Source organism: Anticarsia gemmatalis, chromosome 20 (assembly GCF_050436995.1).
Source record: "Anticarsia gemmatalis isolate Benzon Research Colony breed Stoneville strain chromosome 20, ilAntGemm2 primary, whole genome shotgun sequence".
Lineage (NCBI taxonomy): Eukaryota > Metazoa > Arthropoda > Insecta > Lepidoptera > Erebidae > Anticarsia > Anticarsia gemmatalis.
The window spans coordinates 7,408,281-7,431,300 of record NC_134764.1 but is presented as its reverse complement, the minus strand read 5'-3'; the positions used below and the strand labels follow the sequence as shown (position 1 = coordinate 7,431,300).

General features: G+C 33.1%; 1 protein-coding gene across 1 annotated transcript; it reads right to left on the bottom strand.

Moving 5' to 3' along the window:
* Positions 1 to 4,095: 4,095 nt before the first annotated feature.
* LOC142981831 (alpha-tocopherol transfer protein-like) lies at positions 4,096 to 22,785 on the bottom strand. Its single transcript, XM_076127956.1, has 8 exons — positions 22,626 to 22,785; positions 13,419 to 13,577; positions 9,834 to 9,993; positions 8,237 to 8,295; positions 7,580 to 7,776; positions 6,264 to 6,374; positions 5,830 to 5,932; positions 4,096 to 4,618 (listed from the first exon to the last, which is right to left on the bottom strand). Exons 2-8 carry the CDS (start codon positions 13,555 to 13,557, stop codon positions 4,467 to 4,469), a joined length of 921 nt encoding a protein of 306 aa, XP_075984071.1. The 5' UTR covers positions 13,558 to 13,577; positions 22,626 to 22,785; the 3' UTR covers positions 4,096 to 4,466.
* Between the last annotated feature and the right edge of the window lie 235 nt (positions 22,786 to 23,020).

Genomic DNA, 23,020 nt, shown 5'->3' with positions numbered 1-23,020 from the left:
TGATTTGTTCGAAAATAAAAAGGTATCACTACTAGGTATAAAATTGATTACGGAAACCAATCAATCATGAAAACGTAAGTTTATACATAAAAAGAAAATAATACCATTTAATAGTGACGTAATAAAATGCTCTGGTTGTAATATTTTATGACTGGCAATTTTAGTTTGTTGGTCTTTTTCTACTGATACAGAGTAGATACGAGACAGAATATTAATATGAGTAAAAAAATGGTTTTATAAATCATTTTATTTAAATCGATTGTTAAAGCGTTTTACTCTTTTTGTCGCGTGTGACTGACTGAAACGTAAGTAGTATGACTCATGTGGTCTGGGTTGTAGTTTATACAACTACTGATCATAATTTCTCGAGTTCAATATTACTTCGGTAAACTCTAATAGGATTTTCTATTCCTATCATTCGTTTCTTAACAAAGTTTGTCAGTTTTTCGTAATTTAATCCCCGATCTGATTTGAAAAGTATATATGTAAATAGGCTTTGCTGAAGTATATTATAAACCATGCCAGCAATGTCTGGTGTAGGTGTTGTCGTCGTGAAAATATTAATAAATAATAATAAAAATTAACCCATAAAATTAAATGTCCTACTGCTGCAAGGGTCTCCTCCCATAATTAAGAAGGAGTTAGGCCTTGAGTCCAACACGCTGGCCAGGTGCGGGTTGGGGACTTTGCATGCCTTCAATAAATGTATTAAAAATATATATAAATTTATAAAATTTTACTAATTTTACCAATATTAAAAGGGATAAAGTCGGTTTCATTCTCATTTAAGACAAATATTTTTGTTTAAAATAAAGTCGTTATGGTCTTATTTTTTTGTTTGCGATTGAAAAACCCTTTCGAGATAAGATTCGACCTTAGGATGGTAATAATCTTAAAAAAATATCTTCGGGGGCTGAACTTCCATTAAAAAATATTTTATTTGTAAACAACATATTTCTTTGCTTTGTTATAACAAAGGTAACAATAAATTTGTTTTGATAAAGTAATTAGTAATAACCTTTTAGTAGTAAACAAACTGTCAATAAAAAGGATTTAATAGATAATACATATGTATATCAATAAATATTATAAATAACGACATCTGGGGGCACGGAAGTGCCCCCGCAAGTCGAGCAAAAAAAAAAGCGGCACCACCGTAACATTTTCTCGAAGCAATTCGGGCTATTTTTGACACCCCTATAATTTCGTTGTGGATAAAACAAGAAGCCTGGATTTTCAGCAACTAATCAGTCATTGTATAAACACGGTATATTTAAAATTTCAGTCAATTTGAACCAATAGTTTAAGAATGACAACTTGTTAAAATTTTGAATTTTGTCACTCACTGATTCACTACCGGTCGGTCTATTTGTTTTAGAGGTATTTTTTTTTAAATTGGCATGATAATAACATTCGTAATAACTTAAGACAGAAGGTCCTTTAAGTAGAGACTAAATAGATTAATCGACTTGGTATTATATTGATCTCACAACTTTTTACGGCGAGACTTGAGGTTTTTACAGAATGTTTTTGATGGCATAAACTTATTTTGCTTCGTTCACATTTGTACATGAAGTAAACAAACTCAATTATTTTCAAGTCAAAGGTTTGCCTGCGGCGAAACATCAAGCAACACAAAGTAAAGTGCGAAAATAGGTTCTTACATGAAAAAAAATAGAGACCTACATTAAGATATCTTGGTAAGGTTTAATGGACTTCTTGTACAACTATGATTTTATGTTTTTGTAATATTATTTACATTGAAAAAATAAATTGAAAATAACAAATTAAAGAAACAGAATCCTTTGCCATAAAAACAATTTTACTGCTTCAACAAACAAAAGAAGAAAAATATTTCAGTATTTTTTCACAACAAGCCATGGGTCATTGACCTTAGTGTTATAATCAGAGGGTAACCACTAACATTGGCAACCATTTAGCAACCGAGGATAACAGCATCAATTAAATCAGATTTGACAAGGTCTAGTTATATTAGCGAATATTTTAATCCTATAATAGATTTTTTCTGTGTGACTGAGATTAGAGAATTGTGATAAAATTATAATTGTTTTTTTTACAGTTAGTACCTACATAGCTATCACGATAGTTATATCCAAAGGAGTAGGCAGAAATGTATGAAGAACATGTTGTGTTTCGCCATTAACAATAATGTTTGTCCCATGTAATAGGGGGCGAGACCATTGCCATATCAGTTAGAATAAGGTAATATTAACTTTTCGGGTATTTGATATTTAGTAGCTGTACTGTTGTATTTGCTTTTGATTACTTAGTCCCAGGTTCGATTTAGTCTTTCAAAGGCAATTAGATTTTAAAAATAAATTTTGCAATGTGTGAACTTTTACACGCGTACAGCCAACAAAAAACAACTTTTATAAACAGATACAAAATAATGAGCCTAACTTGGAACAAATATTTGTATATGGCACAAGTACTAGTTATGTTTGGGCATCGAATTCGAAAACTTTGAACGCAGTGGTAGTGACGTGACTCCCACCTTAAGTACTATGATGATGATTAATCAATTATGTTTCAATTCTCACTGAGATCAACAACTAAGTTAAACAAAACACCTGTTTTATAACACTAGACTTATAGCCTGATTCTCTAATATATGTAATATATAATTGGAACGTTTGAGTATCGAGAGTTTGGCATTTAAATGTACTACGACAGCCGCTAGAGGCATTGATCAGATTTTCATGCAAAATTGATCGATAGCTACCCGGTTGTCGATATTCGATACTAATAGAGAATCGAGCTACTGATTACCGGAAAACAATTAAAAATCGGTCAAGGTGACTTTCCAAATACAATGTAGGATAACGATCCATCATATTTGCCGACGACACGCTCGACTAATCTACCAAAGCGGTGTAATTGTCTAGCATTGCACCGGCAAATAGAACGGAACGGCCACGCGAACGGACGTAGACCATCACACATGGTACTGTTGTGATATATCCGTGGTATAATAGTATAAGGATGAGGTTTATCATGATTTTTGGCAATACTTTAATTGGACTCCGCATTATTGTGTACTTAGCAAGGGAAGATTTTGCAATATTGACTTTTACACAAGAACAAGAAAAAATCATGCATAAGTTTACAACAGCCTGAGGTTAAGCTACGCTTACCGATGTTCTGTGGATGGGTGACCATCTTATACATATCGAGTTACTCCGTGTTTCGGAAAGCATGTTAAGTTGTGAGTCCCTGCTGTAATTTTGAAAGATCTTTGGCAGTCGTTAAGTAGTCAGAAGCTTGAAAGTCTGACAACCAGTCTTACCGAAAGGTTATAACTTAGGTATCTGGGTTGTGGAGTTCAGATAGGCAGTCGCTCCATGTAAAATACTTGTATTCAAGATATATTGAATTTATGATTGATTTTGAATGTAGATAGATTTATTTTTTAAATTGATATTATTCATCTATTTGAGGAACTATAGATTAGTTTTAGCCTTGGAATATGTAATATGCACTTTAAAAACCTGTTTATAATGACATAATTACAAGTTTGTATTAAGGCTAGTCTTAAAGTAATTATAATATGAACTATACTCGTTCAGTTAAATGCACTATTTGTTCTATGTTTGCACAATAATCATACATCACTATAAATACGACAGACATTTATGAAAGAAAAACATATACCCTAATAGTGTCTTGGAACGACTCTTGTTTAAATATTAAAAATTAAAATTATATTTTGGATCAATCAGGTTTTATTTAAATAAAATGTGACAATAGTTTTATCATTACGGGGCATCTTTAAAAGACGATGATATCTTTTCATAGTTATTTTTCAAAGTTTATTTCCAGTTTTGCAGTTACTTAATCTTCTAGATAAATCTGATAATACTCGGTGTGTTGCCTTCCATTTAAAAATAGACTTATCATCAACACTCTTTAGTGAATTGAGGGACAAACACAATAAAGGTATACTTGGGTGTCAGACCGTTTTTGGTCGTATAAACCCAATGATCTAAATATATCAAATTTGTATAATGGTCTTCAACCTTTAGAGTCAGTTTTAGCCTCTCTTACTAAAGCAGCACAAGAAATCAAACAACTCACATTAATAAGAAAAATATTTATTAATCAAATGCTTAACATAACAGGCGTAGATTCACGCCGTAACAAAGATACGATAAATTGAGCAATACTTTGGTTGACAAACAAAACAATCGCATCCAATGAATACAAGCTGAATATACAAACAATTCTAAACCTTATACCAAGTAGAACAAAGTCCAAAATTGTTTAAATATGCAGCGCGATACTCAGAAGAAACAACAATATCGTCAATATACACTTAAAATGGTAACTGAAATAAGCGACAGTAAAGAAGCGCTAATACCCGATCAAGTTCAAAAGACTTTTTTGTAATACGTAAGTATAAAATAAACGTCTTTTAAACTTCACAGGGTTATACTTAGAAGGAATGCTTAATCTATCACTAGCTGACGGAAGGAGCCATCGATGCCAAACAGTTCATCGTAGTTGGTAGGCTTTCCAGGTCTTAGAGCCTCGTTGGCCTTAAGGTTCTCCTGTTCCGCGAACCAGTCTTTGTATTCTTCTAGTTTCTTGACCCACGAATCTGGAAAGAATATTTTGTTAGTATTCAGTTTTGCGAAGATTTTTGGGCGAAGATCGCAAGGCCTCCAACTAGATCACGGGCTCCCAACCTTTTCTTAGTCCAGGACCACTTTTATATTATTCTGGTTGGCACGGACCACCACTTAAATGTACCAAAAACCAAGTGTAATAATCATCCTGAAAATTAAATTTTCTTTAATCATTCGCGGACCTTATTTTGACCACTGGTAGGAAACCACTGAACTAGATGGTCGGATGACATCGTAAAATGTGTAGGACTGCTTAATGGATGAGACAAAAAATGGTCTGAATAGATAGATAGATTTCGTTATCCAATGACTGCCTAGAGTTATGAAGCTAAAGTTGCCGACCTCCGTGCCTCGGAGAGCACGTACAGCCTCGGTCTTGCGTCTGACCTCTGAATAGCCGTTTAGATTTAGCCGTCCCACCGGGCTATGAGAGTAAAAAGTGTACCTGTGTATTGTCCACAGACTAAGGTAAGGTAAACCGGCTGAACATGAACCAGGAGGCTATTACTTTTAAATTCTGTGCTAAATTAATTAGTTAACAGATTTAACAACGTTGCTTCTACTTAGTATTATATAATAACTGGTTATTACTGGTTATTCTAATATTAAATTACTAACATACTTTTTTGTTGCAGTTTTATGATGGTCACTTTTGTAGACAAATCTGTCGCTGTAGTGCTAATTTATTCGTTTTTTTAGTGTTTGCGGTCAATGCCAGAATAACTAGTTATATTTAGACTTGATGCTATAAATAAATTAGATTTTGCCACTTTCCTTACCACTTGCCACCATCTTTGTTATAATTTCGTAAGGTTTACTGACTTTTGAAAGAACGTTTACTAGGGTTGTAGCAAGTGGCGTTATTAAATCTCTTACCATTTACATGAACAAAGAGTTTGAATGTATACCAAGTTTATTTTTAACTAGTAGTTCCCGAGATTAGTGCGTTCAAACAAACAAACTCTTCAGCTTTATAATATTAGTATAGATTAATGTCTTACTTGGAGAAATAAAACTTTGATTATAAATTGTTTGAGATAATAACGTTAGACAAACAAATTTTCAAATCAAAACTGTGTTTTTTAATTTTTAGCATTAACAGTTATTTTATTATTTTTCAAACGTCTTGAGGATTAAGATTATTTACTGGGTGATATTTTCACTATAATTAGTAGGTACTTACTGTGAAGATCGTTCATAGGTCCAGCATTGCCGCCGTATTCAGCCGGCAACATCTCCTTAGGAACGTATTTGTAGAGGTCATTGGTGTCAGTGTGCAGGAAGATCTAGAAACAATATGACAATAAGTTATTGTAACCGACCAGATTTATTAATCTGTTACTTAGTAATGGAGAAAACATTTAGAATATTACCTTTAAAAATTGTTTTGGTAGTAAGACATAAAGTTAAAAAGAGTTTTGATTGCAAACACAATAAGAAACAATTATAGAATTTATATTATATTAAGGTAATAAAATAGCAGTTTCATTGAAAGTTGATGTCAATATCAATGGCTTGTCAAGACTAGTCAAGAGACGATAAATCTTGGAGATATGTTACTGGATAAAATTGAAATAAAATATTTAACATTGAGACAAAAAATAAAATAGTACTCACTCTTTCTTTGATCTTGTCCTTGATGAAAGGTTTGACGAAGTTAACGATCTTGTCAACGAGAGGTGACACGTTGATCACGTGCACTTCCTTCAGTTTCACGGGGTACGCCTCCTGAACAACGGAAAATAATAATACATTAGTTATGAGTTTATAAAGAAACCATACTATCTATTTAGAAACTCTTAGAACTTTAGATAAGACACCAAACTAAATTAAGAAATGTTTAGAATCGTCGCAATCTTATAAGATCCCTGCAATATTTTACGATAACATACGCCACAAAATAGAGTCCTGAAAGCTCCTTAAATTATTTTTCTTCGAAAAAAAATCCAATTGTAGAGAGCAGTGATTTAAAAGTGAATCAATAATTATGAATATATTATGTATGTATTTTCGAGGGCGACATGACTTCAATTAATTTTGGAAGTTTTTTACACCACGATATTCGATGCAATTCTTAATTCTCTTATATCAAAGCATTACTAAATATTGCCCCAATTTTGTACAATTGGACAACTGCAACAGATTTTTATTGAAAGGTTACTGTAAAATCAGATCGATTTTTAATACCCCTGCTGATAAAGTCACGATTAGGAGTCAAGAGGCTTTCATGTAGGCCACCGAACAGTTAGAAAAACTGAAAGAAATTGTGTTCTTTTTACTTAACTTAGAATTATTTAGAAGGTATAATATACACTATAATTGCGAAAATAAATGCGAATCGTTTTAGAACATCAACTTGCTTAAAATATTACATAATTTTTAATTAATTATATGCATTTAATAGTAACTTCTAGTTCCCAATTAAATAACCAGAAATAATAAGGTTTACAAGTAAAAAATATTGGCACATAAAAACTGCATTGTTATGCAGAGGTAAAAAACACAAACTTATTATTTTTTCGGTAAATTTTGAACAAATATTGTTAATTATTGTTTACGTAAAATTCCCATCGTTTTAAATGACAAGCGGCGTCAAGAGTTCAGTTTCAAAACATGGGAAAACCACTGCGAAATGCATAATAAGCATGTCTTTTTTGCATTTTTCTTAACAAAAATATGCCTGTCAGGTAAGACAGGATTTTTTCCTAAATACGTCACCATCGAACAAAAAAAGATATGACCCAAAGACTGCATGTTAATAATCTAAATATCAAGTTGCACTTTGATCAGGGCCCCCAGCGGGCTCCGTAGGAACTACTTTGGAAGTACATTTTAAATGTCAAACTCTCGATACTCGACAGTACTAACCGTTGAGAATTGCGCTACTAGATCGACTTACTAGAGTTTACTATGTAGTTAGAATTTTAACTAACCTGTACGCAGACTAGGAATTTCTTGACGAGTGTGGGAGTGAACTTAGCGAAGTGGGTGGGTGTGGCGACAGACGCATCAAGAACGTATACGTCTCCAGCCACTCCCTCCTTCTCCTCAGCCAGTCTGACGTCACCCAGCATCAGCGCCAGCTTGAAGGCATCTGCTACGTTTGGTGTCTGGATTTCTTTGTCCACACCTGTTGGAAGATGGTAACTGGTTACGAACCTGTGGCACTTTATCTTAGTTCAACAGAATTCGAAAAACTTATGATCGATTTCGACTTAGAGACTGATGATTAGTTACAATTCTTAAGCTTTATCAAAGGTTCTACTGAATTTTGTAAAGTTCAGATCATTTTTGTTACTAGTATAGTATATAATAGATTCATTCGTACCCCTATCTTCTACTGAAAAACCGCTCTCTTTAAAAAGGCAGCAGAAGTTAATTTTAACGGGCCATAATTGGGGAAAAAATAGTTATAGAGATAAATTAAATCGAGACAATGGTTACTCTGACTAAACATTATTTTACGTGTCTGACATTTTGAAATAAGATACTATTTTGCGGAAATGCAAATTATCTGCGACTCAAAATTGTGAATGAATTATAAAGAACCTGTTTCTAAGCTTTTGTTTTTGTTTTGGTTGAAGTCTTACCTCTCATGACGATGACACGTCTGCCTTCCGGGGTGAGGCCTGGCAGTGGGGGCATTTGACTGAAATAAAAATAAATATGTTAATTTTCATACAGTTAAATATGTACCTCGTACATGTATACAACATTGGTAAGATTAATTCTTAAAAGCTACTCAATCATTTATTCATAAATTAAAGTAAGATAACTCAAAATCCAAAAAATATTTTGTTCGGGTAAAATAGCCTGAAAAGAAGTTTTGAATGAATAAAAAAGAAATCTTATTTGCTAAGTTAATAGATCTTTTGTTGACAATAACGTCTCTTTTCAAAAATGTTTTTTAAGTAAATCATTTGAATAGTCTTAGAAAAAAAAAACACTATTCGCAAAATACTCCTAAACGGTTTGACCCGGTTATGGTATATAAAAAATACCCATATACAAAGAAATACTAAGTACTAATTACCACAGAACTACGTCACACGGCTAATCACTTTGACCTTAAACTAGAGTTCAAGTAGACGATTTTCATTGCTAAGGTTCTGTAGCTGTGGCGTACCTCTTTATGGTATAATTATAAAGCGATGGTTAATGATACGAATGAAGAGCGAGGTTAAACTAATAGTTTAGTAAGGATTTAGTTAAGGCCTTACTTTATCATTTATTTGATAGAAGACAATCATACCCCGCGCCAAACGTTACTTTGGTTTAGTTTTGTCTGAGATGAATATTCTTTTTTATTGTTTTGGAAAAGCATTTATCGAGAGGAGAAACGACAAGAAGCTCACGGCTTGATCTTTTATTTGTTACAATAAATAATTATCATAAGGTAATCTTGTTGTCACTCTTCCGTTGGCTGGTTTTAAAGCAATTGGCCGCCATAGCCGAATATCGGCCAGTAGAAGATTATCTATCGAAAAGGATATTCGATACTTATACATAAATTATGAAACTGGTCCCATATTCGTCATGGGGACTTTTACAAACATCTAGTTACGGTAAAATTATAAGCAATAATTTGTCTGAAGTATTTATTTTTTTGCATTGTTGCAGATTTTTTATTTTCAACTTCTTTACTGCTGTCATTGTAACGTATAATTTTATCAAATTGCCACTGCAATTGAGAGAAAAATGTTATTTACTACCAGCAGGCTGTATAAGAAATATTTTAATTATTATCGTATGTGTGATTTTGTCGAAGATAACATATTAATTGGTAGTTTTGAGGTTAAGGGTATGAGAGAAGGTAGATAATTAGACGAAACTAATTATTACTTTTATGAGTAATAATGACGCTATAACTATCCAATTGTTTTGGCACTAATTCCTATTTACGCGCATAACTATAAATAATGATTATAATGATAAATATTTGACGAATAGAGATTTTTGTTACGGATAAAATCAATACTAAAATGAATTTATTTTTTGGGCAGAAACTATAAATACAGTACTAATACTGTGAGGAGTAATAACAAGCATTTTTAGAGCACAGTATTTTGTTCTTCCTGGGCATCAAATAACTAACTTAATCATAAAAAATCGTGAAAAACAACGTTTGAACTTGTTACCAACTTCTCCTTTTACCAACATTCCAATATTGTCAAAAATCAAACTCACATCATATTTAAGATCTCCTGAAGCTCGGGGCGAGTGACGTCCCTGTCATTAAAGAACTCTGGGACAGCGGCTCTCATGGTGAAGTACATGTCCAGCTTACGCTTGGTCTTCTCCAGGGAGAACTTGCAGCCACGGAGGAAGGTCATGATACGCTGGTCATCTGGTGAAGAAAGTTTTACTATTAGTTTTTTTTTTAATCAGATTTACTGGCAAGGCCTTTAGCCAACAAAAGGCTATGTCGGCCTCATAAGGAAATTCAAATTATGTACAGCAAAATCTTAAAGAAACACTAATTTCCTAACTGAAGGCGATCAAAATTCGTGAAAAAAAAGAGAAAAATAAATTATACTATTACTTGGAAGATATACATAGTTATAATACATCGCTCCTTGAATACAAAAGGGACACAAATCGAAAACTATAAATTTTACAGGAGAGCCAAAACAAATTTTTGAAACTGTTTTTTTACAATATTTTATATATTTATTATTTAAATATAAGATGTTAATATATCATTAGATGCGTATTTTTTTGCTCTATCTATCTACAGTATAAACTTTGTAATAGCTGTTACCTATTAAGAAAAAAAAGCATATAAGTCCGTTTTGCATTCAAAATTTGAACCAATATCATGAAAAATATGTCAAAAATTAAACACACTTTTGCAAATAAAAATGGTTTATTGTAAATTTTTTGGTAAAAAACCGTATCAAAAAGTTAAATCTTATTAGTAAATAAAACCATAAGTGAATAGACACCAGGAAAACATTGTATTAAACAATCTAAATTAAAAAATCTTTACTTATTATTAAGTAAGTAATATAATAAAGATCAACTTTGTGCGTAACTTTCATTATTCTGTAAAATTAAACATCTATCATCATCATCAATCAATGGGTAGAATGAGTGCAGCAGGAGTATTAAAAAAATAAGATAATAGAAAAGTTTTATGAGTTTAATACACCTTTATATTTAGCATTCGTGGATTATTCCAAAGCTTTCGGCAGCATCAGTCATTCCGCGATAGAATCATCACTCCATAACCAAGATCTTCTTAAAGATACTATGTAGAAACGAAGCTACATACATCAAACTCATCAAAGCAATATACAACAATCTCTCAAAATCTAAAGAAGCGTGAAACAGGAAGACCCGCTATCTCCCAAATTGCTTACCAGCACCCTCGAAAAAATTTTCAGGAGCCTGGCGGCAATCAAAAGGTATTGTTGTTAGTGGCAAACAGTTAACAAACCTTCGTTTTGCAGACGTCATTGTCCTCTTCTTTTCCTTTGCATTGGAACTCGAATCAATGCTCAAAGATCTGAGCACGGCAAGCCTTCAGATTGGACTAAGTAAGAACCGTACAAAAACCCAGGTTATGACCAACAACACAAAACGTAGGGTCGAGGTAGGCGGGCACGTCATACGCTATGTCGACTTGTACACTAATTTGAGCCAGATAACCTCTTTTAACAACCGACGGGACAAAGAGTTGGACAAACGTGTCACAAGTGCCTGGAAGAGCTCCTGGTCCATGAAAGAGCTGATGAAAGGTAACCTTCCACTGTCACTAAAGCGGAAGCTCGTCGAAATGTTTATACTACCCATCCTAACCTACGCTGCCCAAACATGGTCCCTTACGGAAAACCAAAAGTAGAAACCAAAGGTTTTCCAGAGAGAAATGGAGCGTAGTATATCAGATGTGAGAAGAACAGATCACGTCCAAAATTCTATACTGCGCTCCCAAACTCGCATAGCCGATTTAGGGAAGAAGACCGCCAGGTTGAAATGGAACTGGGCCGGCCACATTATCCGCATGCATCGGGAAAGGTGGGCCCGCATATCTACCAACTGGATGCCAGAGGATGGTCATCGCAGACGCGGGAGACCTAAACGGAGATGGCGGAATGACCTAGACGCATTTGAAAAGGACTAGTCGGATCTTGCCGCTAAAAGGGCGATTTGAATGGGAAGGTTCCCCCCTTGCCTTTCCCTGCATCAAAATGTTAAATTTTATTTCGAAAATTTTGACGAAAACTAAAATTATTATCATGTCAAACGGCCATATTTATGGCCTTCCCATTCTAGCATGCTAAAAATAATTATTTATTCCACAATAATTTAATGCAAAAGGGACGTATTTCAAAATATGCTACTGTTATATTACAAAATATAATAACAAATACTAGTGTTTGAATGCAAAACGGTCGTTTTCAGAAATATGGCAGTTTTGTATTGTAAAATATAATCACATTAACTTAAAATTTTGCACCCAACACAGACGTATTTTGGATTGTGGCACTTTTTCACGCAACTGACGATCATTTGCGTTGCATCTCCGGGCGCAACTCACAAAGTGGCTGTTTTGCACTGACATTACCTGTCAAAGTGAGCTAATGCAAAAAGGGCAGTAAGTCAGTGCAGCCATAAGATAAGCAAAAATGATGAGGGTTTTTTTTTACTATAAAATATAGTCGGTTCAGGTGTCATTTTTGCAATAAAACGATTTTCATTTTTTTTTGAGTTGTGGCCCTTTTGCATTGAAGGAGCGACATGGCTATGGAGTGCCTCTCTGGCGCGGTCGATGGTGAATCTGTCTGCTGCTGGTACTATTTCTAGTACTGTTGTTGCTAGAACTATTGTTCTTTTGCAATTTAAATTAGAATATTTATTAATATAAGTATGCCTAGGCTTTGGTAACGAGTTCGGTATATGGCCCCCTATTACATGGGACTAACATTGTTAACGGCAAAACGTAGCAATTTCATACAAATCTGCGTACACCTGCGGCGTGATATTCATATATGTATGTATGACATAAGTAAGATACTACGAAATATTATTTGGTCGAGGTATTGCTATAAAATGTATTTGAAATGAATAATTATTAAAGAATTTTCCCCAAGAAATTTAAATTTCCTAAATAATAAGGAAGTTTATATTGCTAAAAAACCACATTTTTTTAAGAATAATGCGAGAAATTAGCAATGTTACGAGGAATTTCCCCATCTCGTTCATGATAAAAACATGGTAAATTTAAGTGACTCATGTATTTTATAATAGGTGTTAAAACATAAAGAGCTGATAATTTAGTAGCTGTTACTATCAAAATAGAAAATCAGTTTGAAACCCGTCAGTATCATCGCACTGTTACACAAAATTACTAAACCGATATAGACGAAGTTTGATCGTTCGATAGATTACTAATTGCAATCTTTGGTTTGGCATATTGAGCTTGTTGTTGTCTAAAAAATGCCTTTGCTACTGGCAGGATAATTCTGAATTGGCAGTTAAAGGGACTAATTAAAATACACTTTGCGTTAGTATAAGATCGTTTTCAGCCTAGCCTTTCTTGCAACTATGTTGTGGTTGACATCCAGAATGTTGACCACAATATAGTTGTAAGAAAGGCACATCGGCTTATCGGATTCCACCGGGAGCGGTGCGGACGGATTAATGACTTAGAAAATTATAGAAAAAAATATTGAGTTCGTTCCGCTCGCGATGAAAAACGGGCTTTAGACTGGTTGTAAAAAAATATTTTATTTAACAGAGGCGAGTAGTATAAATAAGTTGAGTACATACCGAATTCATCAGGTAGATGTGGCTCCTTCTTCAGCCACTCCTTGATGTGTGCGAGGTCGGCGTCCTTGGTGTCCGCCTTCTCATTCAACTCCTCGCGGATCTTCTGCCACATTTCTCCAGCAGGCTGTTCTAGCGTCATCTTGGCTGATTCGACTGGTCCTGAGAACAAGATTATCAGTTTTATTACTACTATCATTATAGTTTTAAAACTTATAGTAATACTTACATTTGGTATCATTGAAATTGTTTTGAAAATAGCGAAATACATTGATGGTTCTCTGATTGATCTGGTTTTTTTTTATATATTGTCTAAAATATGGAAATATTGCGATGATACGATTGACTTAGAGCCTGTATAACGTGCCGAAACGTCGAGTATTCTATGGTAAAACATGCCTACACAAATATTTTGTTACTTTAGCGTAAGACCTTGACATGTTCAATGATTAATTTACTAAATATTTTATGCATGATTCATCTTTAGGGATTTTTTTGAGGAAAGTTTACTATTAAATAACATAATGAGTCACTGTAATATTGGAAATCAATGTCTTATTCAGAAATAACTCAAATATTTGTTTCATGTTGAAATCATACTTTAAGAAACTCAATCTATAGGTATATCAGAATCTACATAGTAGGTTAGATTGATACTGCAAATTAAGAGCATGGAACAAAATTAATGGTTGAATCGATTTGCACCAGGCCTGGACCTTTTCAATTTCAACGGGTTTACTGCGGGCAATTCTAAGGCTTCATTCTTTATGACAGCCGAATTGTGTTCAAGTATCATGTTATTGTTTTCTTGAGTCTCAGGTAGTATTTTGAATTCAGGTTTAATTTGCATATTTTTGACAAGTTCCCGAGACATACAATTATTAAAAGATTTTTTTTATGAAGTGTATTTTGCTCGTCTATGTTCTTATAACTAGTAACATAATTGAAGATTTTAGGACAAATTATGGCTTCTTATTTTCTTGGAAAGTCGGTGAAAGTAATTTAGTTCTGATCAATGCAAATCATTGATAAAGAATTGGTCGAGAAGTAGAAAATCTTTGGCTCAATAAAATCAGATTCTAGTTATAGATTCCACTTTTTCCAGCACGCAATTTTAAAGGTCATTTTGGATATGCTTACATTGGTTTTATAATCGATTCTTCAAACCTATTTCACCTATATTATAAGTAAATATAAATACAAATATACGCTCTAAGATATAAGAGCAATATAATAAACGATTAGTACACGTGTAAGTTATTAAAAGCGTTTACCCGTTCACCTCTGCCATGGCATGCCAAAATGCAGTCTTGCGTGGTCATCATCATGCTTGGTAACACTATAAAGCTAATTTGAATCGGCTTAGGTGTTTATGGTTCCGTAGAAATAAATAACTCATAGCACTTTCTCAATTTTAAAGAGGACTATTTTTCATTGCGGATGCAGATTATTGCAGATCCTTGCCCAGCAGTGGGACATTTACGGGTTAAAATTACTTATTATTTAGAGCAGCCGTATAACTGCTATTGTTTAGTCCCTATTTCACCCGCTTAGGGAGATGATTTTTTGCAATAAAAAGCCTAATTATAATCCCAATTATTTAACCACACCCGAGTTAAATTTCATCAAAATTGTAGTTGCAGATTAGCTGTGAAAGCTGGTAGGTATTATGCATTTTGAGAGTTGATTTAATATATTGTTGTCTGCGTTTGGATCCTTAAAAATTACATAAGTTAGTAGTCCAATAAAACTAGTTTTACTATTAAATAATACGTCTATGAATATTTGTCCCAGGCATTTAATTTAGATATTGTGGTAAATGATCGTAATCCAAATATATCTAGCCTTGAAATTATAATACTAGCCAAATGTCGAAATAATTCGTTAAAAAAATTATATAATTTTGTAAAATATTTAATTTAATGTTACTGTTTTTAGATACCTACTTTAAAGGAAAAAATGTCGTTATGTAGATTTTAAAGAGGCTTTTTTCTTGATGAGGAGAACTGACATGAAACTAACAGCGTTATACGAAATCATATTATCTTTGCATAATTATTTTCCCGGCAAAACTGTATCAGAACCTGTTTTGCGGTTTGGAAAACATAAAAAAAACACAAAGTTTCTTTCTTTTACATTAAAATTTTAGCAGGCTCATGATATCAAGAACGGCATCCAAAATTCTGGATTTGCTACTTTTTAAAACAAATGTACAAATTATGTACTTAATAGACTGAGGCGCCCATAGCCAGTTGCGCTCACCGGTCGGTAAACGATCCGTTGGTCAAGCAACCATTGGCGCGGTCATTCCATAGACGGGTGACCGCATAGTGGTGTCTGAACTGGGCGTCTCCGTGCTCCGGAGGACACGTTAAAAGTCGGTCCCGGTTGTTGTCTACTAAGATAACAGTCGTTAAGCCACGTCAAAGGCCTCTCGGGCGGCTTGATCAACTTTGTCACTAGGTTGACCACTAACCATACGACAAACAAACAATAGATTACAGGAATTAACTTGGTCGCAGCGGTCAGCTTGCAACCATGGCTAGTGCAGTCGGCTCCGAAACATCAGGCGAAGTAAAATGCGTGTTCGCGTTAATTCCCGTATTCTATTACATATAATAAGCATGCAACGCGAAAGTTTAAAAGTTATAACCAATGTTCGTACAAGCGTTATTATGAAACAATTACTTCCCGAGTACGTATAACAGTTACACGACTGAATACTAAGTATGTAACTTAATGTAATATTGGTACATACTCCTAATATAGTTCTCTTTACTAAGGGTACTTTATAATTACAACATTATGGTTTAATGCGTCCTTGACATGTATAATAATTAATATTAAGTATGTTTATTGCTTCAGTTATGGGCATCATAGCTGTGGCATTTTAGAAAGTGGTACTGAAATAGCCTGCGTAATCTTATTGCTGGGGAAAAGTCCATTAAAAGATCCTTTTGATGTTATGCCGTCGTGGTCTAATCTGTTCTGGTCTTGGTTAAATCATCCCGCTGCGGCATCGCTGTCGGAAAATTGATGAAAAGTTCGGTTTTTAATTTCACTTAAATAGAAAAGATAAGGAAAAAGTACCTTTAAGAAAACGATAAGATCAATATTATACCATAGAGTCCTGGATTTTATGTCCTTATTTTCAGTATCAAGATCATTCTAAATTCTGTGAACGTACATTGCCATCTATCGGTCATCGAGTGAAACTTGCACCTAAGAAAAGTTCATCGACTAATTCAATAATTTTCAGTTTTCAGTTCAAAAGAAAATCCCAGCAATTAAGTGTATTAGAAAAAAATACACGTATTATTGCTACTTAACCGCTAATGAGCCTAATAAAATACAAACGATGATTCAAACATTTTTGACGTAAATAATTTCAGCCAATTAGTCACTGCAGCGTTGACTAGCCATCCGTCACTATGATGCCATTAAAGCAAAAAAAAAACTAAAACATTTATTCAACCAACCACTGAAAAAAGAAATCTGGAGATAACAATCAGAATTGCCAATAAAATTTCTAAACTCGTTATAATTTTAACTTTTACTTGACCAAAAAACTTTACAGTTACGTAGCGTGACGGTTTTCGTGCAACGAAAAAAGTAATTTGGTAAGTATTTTTACCACTTTCACCGTTTGGCTGTTGAGCAATGCCTTCGCCTCTCGTGCGGTCACGACGTACCGCTCTGTTTCTTCTTCGTAATTGCTAATTGCCATGCATGCATGGACATGCAACCTAGTTTTAATTAGTCGAGTACTTGCTACGCTTTTTAGTATAAGAAAATTTTCAGTGGAAATGTTTCTAAATGGCTGCAATATGATTCTAGGAAAATGATTTTCTTTTGTTCATATTTGGTTAAAGCGCCATCTATTGATTTTACTTGGAACTAGATCTCATTGAGATGGTAAAGCTGAAAGTTTAGAATAACATCTTAGTTCTGTAAATTATCGTAGAGAGCGCTGTATTTTAACTTCCTTTTCCTTGAATATAGGTTCTACTGGGGTTACATATATTTTACTGTTTGATAAATTAGGATAAAGGAATTCATGGAAAAAACTAAGCAGACAGTCATTAACAAAAAATATTAAGTATATATTTTTCTAAAGGACCTATTTGTGAATAAATCATTACATTAAGTATGATATACGAACCCACGACCCCAAATTAACCATTACATCTACCGTTAAGTTCAATAACCTTAGCAAAAAAGATCCCAAATCTAAAAATAAAAAGCCTTATAAGCAAATACTAAATGACAGTAAGCTAACTGCGTTCAAATTGCTCTTGACATTGCAAGCTTTTGTCTGTAAAGTTCAGTGACCTAAGTTGTTAAAATTTTTGACGGTAGTTTGCTACTGTGAATCTGTGAAAATTGATTGGCTACAGAATGCGTTAAGTGATAGGTGAAAGGTTAATTGTCGGATGGGTTTGTATTGCTGATGACTTTTTGGTTTGGTTTATGTGCTTTGAAGAAAATGTTAAATTGAAACTTGAAGTAGGTTAATTGTTTTGGAAGAGTTATTATAATAATGATGTTAAGGTCTACTCTACAATTCAAATGACAAACTAAAATCTGGAATGAAAGGGTTTGAAACAGCAAAAAACTTGGAATTTGTGGGAATACATTTTTAATTTGAAATTTTTCCTGCGATCTCAAGATAACATCTATCAATGATCACTTTGAATGGTAGTTGAGAGTTAAGTTATATTTTTTCCTAAAATTACAAAATTCTATCAAAACACCATAGTTGATCCCAAAATCAATGAAACAAAAAAGTTTGCACTTATAAATACTCAATAAATTATTTTCAGAAAAGTAATCACAACATTAACTTAATCTTTCAATATTTTCTATAAAGTATTCAGTCGGGCCTTTTTACAGTTCCATTGCAGAACCGAAAAGTCATCATAATTGAAAATTCCATTAGCACCCATCACGATTTAAACCTCGGAACAGAACTACGTGACTTCCTCCACTGCCATTAAGGTGGCATTACACAGGCATTGTAACAAATAACTGTTTGAACCGTTACTCTATGCAATTATTTGGAAAGTAAAAAAGATGAGTAAGAAATGCTTGGCGAAGGAATAGCGGTCGAAAGCGATTTTTTGAATTTTTTGTAGATGAATATATTATTATTATTATGCACGAGGTTTTAGGCTTTTATGAGCTCTTTTTTATCTTTTGGAGTGCTTTGTTTTGGTTACTTAATATTTAAAGGTCTTTAAATGGTCTTTGTCTTATAAAGGCAAGATCTGACTGCTGGACTTTCAGATGAATGTATTTGTATCTTTTATTGTTATTTATTGCCTGTACTGGTTTTATTGCTTTTTTACTACAAACTTTGCTGTACTTTGAAATACTTATTTATTTCTTTTGATTTCAATTCTGCTAACGTTTTATAGTTTGGTAAGTTTTACCACACATACATGAAAGTATGGGCAGACATGTAATATTGCAACTACCAATAGTCTTTTTAATCTTTATTCGCAGCCATTTTTCTTGCTTCTTATCACTGTGATAATAGCATACCTCGCGTTCCATTTTAACCAAAGGAATTTAGGCAGCACTTTTATAAACAAACAAACATTATCATAGATCGTAATTTTACAAAAATGTATGAATCTGTTACAGCTCTGAGCTCTCTCAAAGGTAAAGTTCGTGAGAAAAGTCCCACGTTCTAATAAGACAAACTATAACACGTGTAATACTCTCGAGAACTAAGTAGAATATTAATTAACTGAGTGTAAACAAAATGGTTTGTTGTTTTTTTATAATATTTATTTTGTATTGTTTTTTATTACCTCTATTATAGTTGTACCCTCGTTGTTTCTGTCTGTCTACCTGTTTGCGATAAACTTAGAATCTTTTGAACGGATTTTAATGTGTTTTTTTTTATCCATAGACAGAGTGATTGTCTAGAAAAGTTGAATTATATCTACTAGGGTTAAGTCGAGGAAACCCTGGCTGCAGTGGGACTAGTTAATTAGTTATCCTACCGCTGGGTGAGGGTCTTCACCCTGAGTAAAACTTTAAGTTGTCCTGGATTCGATAGTTAAGGTCCTTTGGAGAGCTATTTTAAAAAGCTCTTATCTATGCAAGGTTTCGTCAATATTATTGATTTTACGTCCTTATAAGTTTTTAGTTGCTGTCCGGGACTTCTTCCGCGTGAAAAGAATTCCCCGGGGTAAAAAGTATAGCTCTCTGCTATGTAAATTTTTAAAATGCTGTTGTCTTCACGACTTTATTTTAGTTTTTCATTCTTTCCGCGACTTCTTCCGCGTGAAAAGATTACCAGGGTAAAAAGTATAAGTTATAATTTTTACACTATCTTCTTAATAAATATCAAATACGTCTAGTAGTTTTGACGCGATTAAGTAATAGATATTTATGAAAACTTTCGCATTCATAATATTAATTATTTTATTAGTAGTCAATATTTTATTTTATTATTTATTTATTCGTTTTGTTACGAATTGTTTTGGGTTCAGCCGTTGCGAATATGCTATGCTATTATTCATTGCAGCAGACAAAGATAAATGACTCTGTCATTTCTCGGCAAAGCATTTTGGCTTTTATTTCGTTACATTTAGGGTCGAAATTCAGTTATCTTATGCAAATAGTGTTTCTGATTATTTTCTCCGGAAATTCAGAAGTCTGTTGCAAATGATTTATTTATGATAATATTGTTTTAGTATTTCCTTATTTATTAATTCATTGTGTTGGTTTATTTAATGAAAAAAAAACTTTTAACTTTTAGAAATCTATTTTCTTTACGTACATGTAATTGTATAAATCAATGCGCATTAAATTATAAGTTCTAAATTAATTCTTTCAATTTCAAGATATTAAAGAGACGTTGACAATTTACACCTTCGGCTCTAGAGAACCGAGGATAAGTAGGTCGTCTAGAAAACTTATAACATAATTTTTTTAAACTATCGTATCGTCTTTCTATAGAGCGTTTATCTCAAAAATATTACATTTTAAATTTCAAATACGTCAATAGCTAATTAAATATCGATAACATAAGAAGGTTTATCAATGACTGGATTAAATGGGTATGAAGAATTTATAGTTTACACTGTATTTGCAATTAAAATACGAAATACTCAAATCAACATCAATCTTAATTAAAAGAATAGTCGTAATTATTTCATTTAAGTACCTTTCTCATTGTTCGTGCAATTAACAGAGAATGCTTAGCTTTCATTAGCAATAAACAAACAATTATACGAACATTAATATTTATATCTTCACGAGTTTACGGATGCAAATAACTTTTGCATTTCACTTCAGATGATGTAAAGATATGTACACAATATAGAACATACATAGTACCACACCTGTTATAACAGATAGTGTAGGTAGGTGTAGGCTTATGAAATGTAAGTTTTGCTATTTGTAATATTAGTCCCATAATATGCGGCGAGACTATTTCCGAATATTGGGTGCGTAACCAAACTTCGAGCTATTATTGTCATTTTTAATATTAATTTAAAAATAAACCAACCCAGTAATCGAATTCGTAATCTTGTGATCACTAGTGTAATCAGTTTAAAAACTATATTTTATTTATCTAACTTTGGTGCTGTACAAATTTTTATCCGCAATCGGTCTCTTAGCCGTTATTTTATAAAAAGAGTAGTGTTTGACTTCTGAACTTACTTTTATCTTTTCACATGCAAAATTCAACTAAATCGGCTTGTCAGTTTAGCCTCGTTAGCGTAAAAAAACAGACAACTATTATTCACTACACAATCTTTCTTTCCTGTTATACCCAATTTCTATAATTCTATTTCACGGAGCTATTAACGGGTTAAGAAACGATGCAATCAATTTAATACTTTTATCTGTCTGAAATTTTTGCTAAGTAATGCATGAACGCATTAATCTTTGTGGATTATGTAAAATGTTAATAATCATGTAAAAAGAAAGTTTTCAAGTTATGAGATTAATATCGTAGTTGAATTATGACATTTGCATAACATTTTGCATTGTGGAATGGTAAAAGCATGCATTAAATGAATAACGTAATGATATATGTATCGTTCTATTGAAATATTACATTATTTATAACTCTCCAATTTTTTGTTAAAGAATAATAATAATATGTGTGTAATCGTTATGAGTCATCAAAATATTATTAAAGCGAAGAGATTGCTTGTTTGGGCGCAATAAAAAGAAAATCTGCTTTAAAGATTGTAAAAAAAATGTTTTAAAGAATAAAAAAGGATTATGTACCTTAACTGCTAAAAATACTATTGATTATTATAATTATTAAAAATAATAACGATAAAAAACATGGTAATTTGCTGTTCGGAAAGCAAACACACTCATTTTTTCTTAACAATATCAAAAGTGGTATACAAACATTTAAAGCCTTAGAGTATATATCCAGTATTGAAATTAATAAAAATAATTACGTACATATATTCAAATAAAAATATTCTTTAATACTTATATATAACTAGCCGACCCAGCAAACGTTGTTTTGCCATATAAATAAAAAAAAGGTCACTTAGGGACATGAAAAATAGATGTTGGCCGATTCTCAGACCTACTCAATATGCTCACAAAATTTCATCAAAATCGTTCTAGCCGTTTCGGAGGAGTATGGCAACGAAAACTGTGACGCGAGAATTTTATATATTAGATTTCTAGCATCAAGCAGTATGTAAACATAGCCTTAGATGTAATTTCTCCTAGAAGGCATTGACCGCTGCGGCTAAGTACCGGCTAGTCTCGCGAGTTTCATCTGCGGATGCAGAACTAACTGTGCACTTGTATGTCTGTCTGTATGTTTGCTATGTTAGTATAGTACTTTAGAAATTTTGGTATTTAGAGTTTGAGTGAAGTGAAATTAATTTAAGCGTTAGAGTTAACCGTAAAGAAAATATTTGAATTGTTGAGTATATAATGATATAATGATTAGGTATATTTAAGTACTTAGTTGATGTTAAGTTTTCGCTTTATAGGTAGATTGTTGTTTTTTTTTAATCAGAATTGAATGCTTTGTGAATTACACCTACTAGTACAATATTTTCGAGCACTAAAGCACTGTTTAAATCTTTTTGTAAAGTACTAATTTTAAATTTGTTTCTATTCCTCAATTTTAAACTACACTTAATCTTACCAAAACCGCATCCAGACACATCCAAAAATAATAAAAAAAAACAATAAAATAAAGAAAATCACCTTTGAATTGGAAAATTAAGTCACACGCCAAAGTCTCTACGATAAAAACACTGGCACTTTTACGCAACGTGTTGGTGATTTTGTGTCACTTTTTGGTACCAAAATTGTTCAAGTGTCACTACGCGGTACACGCGTAGAAACGAATGCGGTGTGGTGTGCGCGAGCGCAGTTTTTATCATTTCGTCACGCGGCGTGAACGCGCCTGCAATTGCAAGGAGGGAGAGGCATAATGTTTCTGCGGTTTTTGATGTAGGTGCCAGTGCTAGCGGGTACTAATAGACTACAACTACTTTTGTGCAGGCTGTATTCCTTGCTTAAGGACTATTTCAGACGCACCACAACCACACCACAACGAGAATACGTGATCGGGTACATATTTTCCTATTGAAATGAAA